This window comes from Gymnoscopelus braueri (genome assembly GCF_963280865.1).
Source record: "Gymnoscopelus braueri genome assembly, chromosome: 3".
Classification (NCBI taxonomy): domain Eukaryota; kingdom Metazoa; phylum Chordata; class Actinopteri; order Myctophiformes; family Myctophidae; genus Gymnoscopelus; species Gymnoscopelus braueri.
Window position 1 is genome coordinate 11,818,220 of NC_137612.1, and position 10,619 is coordinate 11,828,838.

The 10,619-nt window shown below is 40.7% G+C and overlaps 2 protein-coding genes across 2 annotated transcripts; both read left to right on the forward strand.

Annotated features, from left to right (window-relative positions):
• Window positions 1–167: 167 nt before the first annotated feature.
• LOC308081801 (transmembrane protein 82-like) lies at window positions 168–4,541 on the forward strand (the record flags this gene model as incomplete). The annotated part of the gene is made up of 6 exons (XM_080423425.1): window positions 168–173; window positions 635–814; window positions 980–1,403; window positions 1,886–2,070; window positions 2,906–2,976; window positions 4,499–4,541. The coding sequence occupies 6 exons, from the start codon at window positions 168–170 to the stop codon at window positions 4,539–4,541; spliced, it is 909 nt and encodes a 302-aa protein (XP_080279551.1).
• A 988-nt stretch (window positions 4,542–5,529) lies between these two features.
• Window positions 5,530–9,877, forward strand: fblim1 (filamin binding LIM protein 1). The gene is made up of 8 exons (XM_080424802.1): window positions 5,530–5,715; window positions 6,232–6,594; window positions 6,683–6,825; window positions 7,696–7,804; window positions 7,896–8,065; window positions 8,312–8,490; window positions 8,700–8,820; window positions 8,943–9,877. The coding sequence occupies exons 2-8, from the start codon at window positions 6,243–6,245 to the stop codon at window positions 9,051–9,053; spliced, it is 1,185 nt and encodes a 394-aa protein (XP_080280928.1). The 5' UTR covers window positions 5,530–5,715; window positions 6,232–6,242; the 3' UTR covers window positions 9,054–9,877.
• Window positions 9,878–10,619: the final 742 nt, after the last annotated feature.

The window sequence follows — 10,619 nt, forward strand, 5'->3', positions numbered from 1 at the left end:
ACCTATCCAACAATGTCAAGAAGTTTCATACAAGAAAATATTTGATGTGGTGGAAGATAAATGCTGTTCTGTTTTGGCTGAAATGTCTTGTTTTGTCCAGGACTGGTGGGTGCATGTGGGATCTCAGTGCTCTGTAACCTGATAAAAATTCATCTATTCATACGAACATGCAGGTGAGATTATTTTGGGAAGCCTTAGAGCATTGGTTCTCAAAGCGGTGTCTGGGACCCCCAGGGGTCCTTGGGTGGGTACCAGGGGGTCCCCAGCAAAATGTGTTAATACAGCGTCACAATCATTTCAACCACTTTAACCATATTTTATACTTTGTCTATTCAAAAATAGCAGATCTACAAGCTCGTAGCGCTGCATCAATCGTGAATAATTTGTGCAAATCTTTGAATATTTATATTTTTGTTCAACTTAAATCTTTGCTTCTGGGGGTCCATGGAACAAAACATTTTGAGATGGGGGTCTGAGAGGCCAAATACATATAATTTTGGGGGTCCTTGACATGAAAAAGTTTGAGAACCACTGCCTTAGAGAATGTTGTTGAAGATAATCTGTGTCTTTGCAGTTACATTCATGATTAAAATGATTTTCACTCCATTTTCTCTAAACTGATTCTTAAAGTCAGAATGGCCAGAATGGCCAGAAACAGAGGTCTCCCTCTGCAGGTGGCCTGGGGGGAGAGGACTGGAAGACATCGCTCCAGTTCTGGTGCCTAACTGGTCTCCTTTCCATGGTGGGCTCACGGGTTTCCTCCCTCTTAGTGTTGGAGTTCTCCCTCAGGGTTGTGTCTGCTTGGATGACTACAGTGCGGGTGAGTTTCTCGCTAGTGAGAGGAGTTTGCCAGCAAATGTAATACTGTATGTTTATCAATGGCTTCTTGTTTTAAATACAGTATGGAATTTGTTTGTCTCGTGTATATTAAATTGCTCTAACTCACAAACAACATTCCTTGCCTTCTCTCTACACCCAGGATGACCCTGGCAGTGGCAGAGGCAACAGGCTGCTCTTGATCCAATGCCAGTTTTCCCTGGGTTGTGTCCTGACCTGCACTCTTGACTTCCTCCAGCAGGGGGCTGTACACAGCTCTTTCAGCTTGCTGCTGGCAGCCGGGCTTAGCTGGTTCCTGATGGGCATTTGTCAACGTCTCTGGAGCCATATAGCCAGGCTTTACCCTCTGCATAGCACAGAGCGTTACTGTGGGAAGTGCATCACTCTCCTGACCTCTGGACACACTATACTAGCTTCACTGCAAAAAGTGGTCTTCCTTGCATTTGCAATAGGAAGCCTGGCCTCCATTGCTGCTGTGTACAAACACTTTCTGTCACAAACTGACGCTCTAAAGTTTTGGACACCTCTGACCCTGTGCTACACTATGCTGGTGGTCTCTATTCAAGGTAATGGTGAAGACACGTCTTTTGCAATGGTGGAGAAGTACATTTTTTTTTTACTTGAGTAAAAAGTATACAAAAGTATTGGTATCAAAATGTACTTAAAGTACCAAAAGTAGAAAGTCCTCATTATGCAGAATGTCCCATTTCACAAGTTTTCAAAAATCTTTTGAAATTAGCAGATTCATTCATTCATTCAGTATAATATTTGCCTCTGAGATGTAGTGGCGTAGATTAAGTAAAAGTACTGAATATTGGAAATACTCCAGTAAAGTCAAAATATATACCTCAAAATTGTACATACAGTATACTTGAGTACATGTACTTAGTTACTTTACACCACTGGTCCTTTGTTAGAGAGAGAGAGAGAGAGAGAGAGAGAGAGAGAGAGAGAGAGAGAGAGAGAGAGAGAGAGAGAGAGAGAGAGAGAGAGAATTCTTGTATTCAGTCCTCATCATCATTATAAGTTCTTCTTTTTGTCCACACAGAGGAGCAACATCGGCAGACCGGTGCAGAGGCCCTGTTGCACACCGTGGTGCTGCGTTTAGGGTCCCTGTTGGTGCTCATGCTCACAGTGGGTCAGTGGACAGATGTCCTTCATGTCCTCATCTCATTCCTGGGAGAAGCAGTGTGCCTGCTGCCCTCCAAGAGCCTCATGGGAGCTCTGCTAAAGGTCTGTAGGATTGATCGATTGATTGAATGCTTTATTAGTTAGAAATGTAAACAGTACAAGGTACAGTCAGACATTAAGGCTGAAAGGATAACACAAAAAAAGTCCTGGGTACTTGTTTCCATTGTGGTCCTATGTATTCAATTCATCAACATTGATTGTGTAAAAAATAACACAATAACACATATAATCAACAAATACAAAACACTATGTACAAAGGAGAAATAGGAAAATGTCGGCAGTGAATGACACCTCCTTTCTATGGGAAAACTGCATTTACCTCCCCTTGTGGTCTCCTGATAGATGGATAAAATGGAACTTATGGGAACTCAATGAATGAATTAATGAGTGGGTCAATCCAGAGCTTTTCAAACTTTTATGTCATAGACCCCCCATAATGATACTGTCCTAGGGACACTGATATAAAAATATGTTTTGGCTTAAAATGCAATTAAACTGTCTGAATGTCATAATTCAGATTCATGATGGTTCACAATGTCATCATAATAGATTCATGATGGTTCATGAAACATCATAAGAGTCACACTTTTTTTGTTTCGTTATAATTTCAAGTGAATTGAATTATAATGATATTAAATTACTTATTTGGTTGGGGACCCCCTGCAGCCCCTCTAAAGGACCCCTTAAAGGTTGGCGGGGGGGGGGGTCTCTTAACCCCTCTTTGAAAACTCCTGGATTAATCTACTATTAGTAAATTTGTGTCATTTCTGTTTAATATGAAGACACATCTGTTGTAACTTGTTAATAAATAGAATATTCACATATAGTTTATTAACAATGTTGAGAAAAGTGTTTAATTATCTCTGTCCATATTTAGGTGGACGAAGACAAAAGCCATGGCAAAAAGGACTTGGAATTGAGCTCCAGACAGATATCAAGGCCCACAAAGTCAGCTGACACAGAGACATTAGATAGCACATTGTCATCATAGGATATATCTGTTTGTTTCTTTCTACCTCAATACTAATGGCTACCTCTACAGTAATTAACAAATGACCTCAGCAACAGTAACACATTATCCTTGTTTATATTTTTGGCACAAATCCTATTGTTATCTAGTTCTTAAAGTTGTTTTGAACTGAAATAAACTGTCATTTTACACAGCTCAGTTTATGTTCCATATTAGTGTGATTTGAAATGAGTCAATTTAATGTAATGCTACGTAACATTAGCTTTCCATTGTATGACATGAAATGGAAAATATATAGTGGAGGTTCTTTGCACACAGTAAAATCCATGTCAATTTAAATCTCAAAGTGTAAAAATGGACCCTTAGTGAGCATTGATGTACTGCTACAACATAATGACATCATAATGATTCATTATAGTGGTGTGAAAAATGACTGAGCAGGAAGTTGATGAAAGGTTCTACAGGGCAACAGTTCCAATGAGCACAAGCAGAGGGTGTGTTGTCAGCAAAAACTGTACTTTACCCCCACTCTCCCGCACGCACAAGCATCTAAAAAAAATAGTGTTGTCAGCATAATTTGCAGCAAAGTTTCTCACATGAAGTACAGTTTTCCTCACTCTGGAAACATTAAAGCAATGGTTACAGAAAGGAAAACGTAATTTTTATTTCCATTACAGTTTCAGAAATTGGTCTCATTCAGTCTGACCAAGTGGTGCTTTTGGAATTAGAACGTTTGTCTGACCGTGATCTTCCTTTCCTTTCCTTTCTCTTTTAGAGAGACAATTATTTTAGTTTTTTTCCCCTTCAGTTTTTTTCACTTTGACCTTGTAATAAAAGCTTTCGTAGACTTGTTGTCCACAACTCATGCAGTTATATCTCAGTTAAAGCCCTGTTATGTTCCAATTTTCACTTTGACAATCTGAAAAGTTACACCGCTAACTCGGCCATGTTACTTTTAAGTGTTTTAATGAACATTTTAGTGGTGGGGGAGGGGCACAGAATTCAGGGGAATTGTGTCATCACTAGGCATGCTCCCTCCTGCAGCTCTGACATCACTGCTGCATTCCATTCCTAGACCCTGGAACAACAGAGACCCTCTTGACCAACCTCCCCGCACAATCGGTTCCCCTTATTCTGCATCCCTTTCTCCTGTTAACCCCTCTTTCAGTCCATCCCTATACACATTCCTGCCTCACTTTTCCTTCACGTTGACATACGTTCAGCCTTATCTTTTTGCCCCATCTGTGTGTTTTTATATACCATTCTTTCTGTGCTCGTTCGAGCTCCCTCTCCCCTCCAAAGTATATTGGCTCATGTGAGGGGAGGGCATTCCTCCAGTTCAGGCTGCAGGAGAAAAGGCATAATATGTGCTGATCAGTAGAGCTGATACTGCCTGTCGGTCTGTCGAGGAGAGCAAACACAACAAAGCAGCTGGTTCATAACTCACAGACATCACACACTGTTGCCCTTCTCCCTTGTGCCTTTTTTTTTCTCTCCCAGAGCTCCAGACACTACCACCATCTCCTCTTGCACAATGTCATGATTCATTGTGCTGTAATGAAGTTGCTCATTTACAGCTGCTTTTAGTACAGCAGTTGAGAGAGCTGGTAATTATGCCAAGATGTTAAGAAGTCTCTCTGTATTCACAGGCTCTAGTATCAGCCAGTGTTTTAAATGTTCTAGCTGCATGTCGATAAGAACTAAGTGACAGCAAAGCCTTATAGACACTGATAGTAAGTCAAGGCTAAGAGTAAGTGATATAATGCAGTGGGGGAAGGGAAGAAGGAAAGCCGGAGAAGAAAAAAGGAGGCAGACTCTTTGAGGGAGGTAGAGAAAATAAAGCTGATAGAACAATAAGGGAGAGCTGCAAGGCTCTCAAAAGAGAGAGAGAGAGAGAGAGAGAGAGAGAGAGAGAGAGAGAGAGAGAGAGAGAGAGAGAGAGAGAGAGAGAGAGAGAGAGAGAGAGACAAAGAGTACAGATTGAGATTGGGTGGAAAAGGCAGGTACAGTCACATCCTGTTGAATTTCAAGAGATAAAAGATAAAGGGGTGGAAAGAGGGAGGGACTTTGTGTACTTTTGTCCATTTATGAGTGAGCACTTTGTCTGGTATTGTATTTGAAAACTGTGTGTGTGCGTGTGTGTGTGTCTGTGTGTGTTCCACATGCACGAAGATACACACAATTAACACACACACACACACACACACACACACACACACACACACACACACACACACACACACACACACACACACACACACACACACACACACACACACACACACACACACACACACACACACGCGCGCACACACACACACACACACACACGCACACCCACACACACACACACACACAACGAATGTGTACTGTGTGTGCATGTGCGTACCTGCCCACGTTTTCATTTGTATGTGTCATGCTTTTTACTACACTTTGCCAGAGATTAACTGTTCACCTTTTACGGTTGGGAGAAAGAGAGAGAGGGATTGTCATATAGCCACAGAGGGAGGAGGGGTCGATGGAAGAGTGGAGTTTGGGGAGGGAGGTACAGAAGGAAAAGGAGTGGCTTTTGTAGATAGCTGCCCTTTCTACCCGACTAAACCCTCTCAGTGGCGGATCAGGAGGGAAAATAGAGAAACAAACCAGACGTGTCGAGATACAGAGGGGGTGAAACGAAGACGAGAGAGTTGACCATCATACCTACACGTTTCTCTCAGGTATGTAATAGCATGGGACAGACAATATGATCCTCAGAAGATAAGAAGAGAAAAAACCCTCAGATCATTTAGATTTAAGCCATGTCCCTCTAAAGGGAGTCATTATAGGCCATGAGATCTGAGGGTTTTAAACTTTTTATGAGTGTATTAGTAAAAACATATTGAACTGAAGGCTTTGAGAAAGTTGGCCAAAAAGGGCGTGTACACAATGGCAAACTTGATTTACATGATAACAGCTGAATGTAATGTTGCCATGTTGCAATCAACCGGGGCCTGGCGTACTGTCATGGAATATGTGTAATTTACATTGAATAGTTGCTGCAAAAGATCATGTCAGATGCTGCTTCTATTATTTGGGTCAGCTTTGTTGCTGCACAATGTTATTGAGGAATGCTGTGTAAACAGTTCTCAGTGTCCAATGAGTGATTTCTTCCTATGTCTCATATCCTGTGTGTGTATGTGTGTGTGTGCATATGTGTGTGCGTGCTTGCATGCGTGTGCGTGTGAATTTGTTAGTTTACAGAGGCATGGCATCAGCAGCTCCACCAAAGCGGATGGTATCCTCTGTCTTCATCACTTTAGCATCTCCGTGCCGTGCTACTGTGACACAGCAGCAGCACGCACTCCAGACTCACAATGCCCCTGAGAGAGATGTGCAGCACACTGCGGTGCGAGTCCAGCCAAGCGACAGTGTCCACACACAAAGGCGCAAGAAAGAGAGCTCTTCCTCTGAGTCCGGCAGCAGCACAGACAGTGTTGGTCTTACTCATCCAGCTCCCCAGGACAAACCCTCAGATTCCAAACCTGCAGTCACCCATCCAAGACTCAGTCTGGCAGACACAGACCAACAGAGGGACAAAGTGCACAGAGGCTCTGACGGTAAAATGGAACAAATCATCTTGATGACGAATTCCATTTTCCAAATAAATAAAAAATCTGATTTTGGTTGCTCTTCTCTCTTCAACAGAGGTCTTTCCCCTATCTCCCTCGCTGCCCTTATTGGTGGGAACGGCACTCTCTGAAGAATCGGCACCTCCATTATCCCCTACTCTTCGAGAGGCTCCCTCACTCCCTCTGTACACAAGCCAGTCACCACCTTACAACAAACAGGTATGCATGGGTCTTGCCTGCAATGATGCTAAAAATAAAATCACATCAGCAATCTTCTTGCCTTTTATGTAGATTTTGTAGCTTACACACTGTAGTAGTACAACTTTCACAAACGCTGCATCATCTCCCAAAGCGGTTATGGGGACTCATCTGCAGAACAGATTACTTGAGGGAAACACAGCTGCCTTTTAGATATGATTGGATGACACGAAAACACATTGTAACCCAAATGCTCCTTTTCTTGAGAAAACAGGATGTTTTCAAACTGTTGACCTCTCTGTGAGTAACTTGACTTCTTGTGGCCTCCATTACAGCTTGATCTCACTGTAGAAATAATGAAAACACAGACCAATAAAGCTGACTGAGTAAAAGCAGAAGGCTTGGATTCCTGTAGCCTTTCCCGTTCTTGGTCAGAGGGGAATTTATGTATTTGACTAAAAGCGCTCACAATAGATGGGGGCCCCTTCAATAAAATGAGCTGTGTTCCATCTCTGTCCAGTAAGAGAATAGAAAGGAAATACTTACAGACCTGCACATAATATATCCCCATTTCAATGACTATAACATTTTGAATTCTTTGTAGTTTGTGATTTCTGTGCGTTACAAATATATATAGATAACGTTGAATATGGTGATAGTGTCTGTTTAAGTGTTAGCATGTGTTGGAGAAGTATTTCTAAATCCAGAGATATTAGCAGATAGTCTAGATGTTAGCAGATAGCACTGCCTCTTCAGTGCTTCATTTCTTGAATTGGAGAATGAGTGAGTTGAAATACTGTTACAAATCTGTGCAGTGATCCCTCAAAACTCTTAATGCTCACAGTGCAGTTACATTTTATAATTTTGTTTGGTATGAACTTATATCGGCAGTTACCTACATTCAAGCCAGAGCCAAGAACACCATCTAGTGGGGGTGTTCAAGATGAACAGTCCCAGGGGAGCTGCAACAGTCACCAGGAGATGAGTCCAGAGAGTAATGGTAAAATAAAGTATATTTATCACTACAGGGCTAAGCAATTCATTTTACAGTACATAAAGCCTGTTAAATTTAACGTTTGTGTACTTTCCAGAGGTGTGTGGCTTCTGTCGGAAGACTGTGGCTCTTAATGAACCTGCAGTAGAAGCGTTAAACAGAACGTATCATGACAGTTGCTTCCAGTGCAGGCAGTGCCATGTTCCACTGGCTGGTAAATTGTACTATAATAAGGCAGGAATCCCACTCTGTGAGGACTGCTACCAGGTATGTATCAGCTTCAAGTTCCTTAAATTTGGGATTAGTCTGATTTACATGGCATGCAACATTTAGTTACACTCATAACACCAACATGGTTGCATATACTCACACGTTTAGGCACACACTTTTGAATTATAGCAATACATTTTAAATAAATAAAATTATTTCCACATAAGATTCAAATATAACAGAGATTTTAAAAGATATATATCAATCAATCGTATGTCTCCCTATATCATATCTCTCCCTCAGGCCAGTTTGGAACTTTGCTGGGCTTGTGGTGAAGTAATCAAAGATCATGTGATCCGTGCACTGGAACGAACATACCATCCACCTTGCTTTACCTGTGCAACATGCAGTCAACAAATTGGAGAGCAAAGATTTGCTCAGGGAGAAGTGGGAGAGGTGTACTGCCTCCAGGACTACTATAGGTAAAATGGTCCAGTCTAAACAATCTGGTTTGATACCAAAGAAAATATTGCCACACAGTTACCTCATGTTAGCTACATGTTCCATGCATTATAAGCTAAAAACAGCTGAATAATGGCAAATTGTGTTGCATTTATAAAGGAGTAGCCTGTTAAGTTTGATTATAGATCTTAAAATAATATTCTCTTTGTCCACAAACTTTGACATGCAGGAAATACGCCCCACAGTGCAGTGCCTGCAACCAACTAATCATTCCAAGAGCAGATGGTATTGATAGCTACACTGTAGAATGCCTGGGACGCTCCTTCCATGAGGAGTGCTATCGTTGTGAGGTGGGCATACTGTGCAGAAAAAACAGACATGCATTTGCACATGCACTCGTGGACACCACTAAATAAAGAATTGCTAAGCCACTACACACAATACAATTCTCTGTATTTCATGTTGTCTGCAGATTTGTGATATCCAGCTCTCTCCTGACCCAAATGACTATGGCTGCTATCCCTTGGATGGAAGGGTGCTGTGCAAATCTTGCCACCTGTCCTTGGTCTCTGCCCAGCACTGACATTGTCCCTGGAACGCACGACTAGATGACCAATGGAAAAGTGGCATTAGGCCTGGTTCTGGAAGATGAGACACTTGCCTCATCCATCTCAAAGATAGAGATTGTGAATGTCACAACATTCCTTTGCCAATAGCATCATTTGTAGATGATTATTTTCACAATAGTAAAACATAGCCCTTCAATGGGCATTTTATACTTCTTTCATACTTGATATTTTTGCACTCTTTAATACACTACAAAATGCACCAAAGATATTTATATAAAAAAATATATAACAATGCAAAAACACTATGGTAAGTATTCTTTCTTCTTATTTGCCCAATTTTGAAAATATCCACCACCTCAATCAATATATTATTTTAAATGAGAAAGTAAACTAATATATTTTATTTGGAGTCTGGCAATAATTGGCATAATGACATTGGGTTGCGGTGTACTACACAAACAAAATAATCAGTTTACAAAAAATCAAATGTAAGATTTTATGTTGCGTTTTCTGGCTTCAAAATGAAACTTTGTAATTAGTCTTTTGAAAAATAGCAAGATATTCCTACAGTCAATACAATATGATATATTTAAAAATGCTATAATATAAATGTTTGTTGTGCTTTCATTAATTGGAACACTGGGAACAAGGCCCTAGATTTTCTTTTCACTAATTCATAAAAGACATAAATGTTTCATTACGATATCACAGTCATATTCAGACAATTCGGAAACTAAATTGACAGTTGAATTATTTATGTTTTGTATTTTTGAAAAGACTCATATTATTCTTTCATGTATACAATGCTTATTAAAACAAGACAGCGTCTAATAATGGAGTGGCTTCCCTGTGCAAAGTTACTACGTATGCAGTTTGTGAGCACCAATGTTGGGCTAATGTTTTAACCTGAGCTTGCATACACATCACCAATGTTGTACTAACATGTTCATGAGCTTCAGCCTACATTTTAAAATGTCAATTGAAAAAATTTCTTCAGTGTAGTGGGAGAGTTACTTTCCTTCATTCTTTTACATTGGCCAGCTACAGTGATATTCATATATCTTGAACAACCTGCTTGGCCAGGAGAGATATTACGCTTCGAGCTTCATGCAATACCTCTTGTCCTCCTGTAGTGGTCCTACCCGACCACAGGATCTACATTTTGCATTATAAGAGCATGCATGGAGAGTGGAGACCTACCTGCTCCTCCAACCACTGCATTTGTGTTAAATTGTAATAAGATACTCTACCATACAGATCAAATAACATTGTATTACATTAAAAAAAGTTATGAAATGCAGCTTTAACATCTAATGGCTTTTGTATGTACCTCATGCTATTCCTTACTGTGACAGGGACGTTTTCTGCACTGGGAAATAACATTTTTAGTTTTTGTCTGTCTGTCTACAAAGTAGCAGGGGGTGCTAAAGTAGCTCAACAACACACACCTCTAGATTGCCTTGTTTCATTCATCATACTAACACTCCACGGATCAGCATGTAGCAGAGGATTTATTGCATTTTAAAATACTTCAGTGGGCAACATCAGCATATTTCAACGGCAGATAGGCTATGAGTATG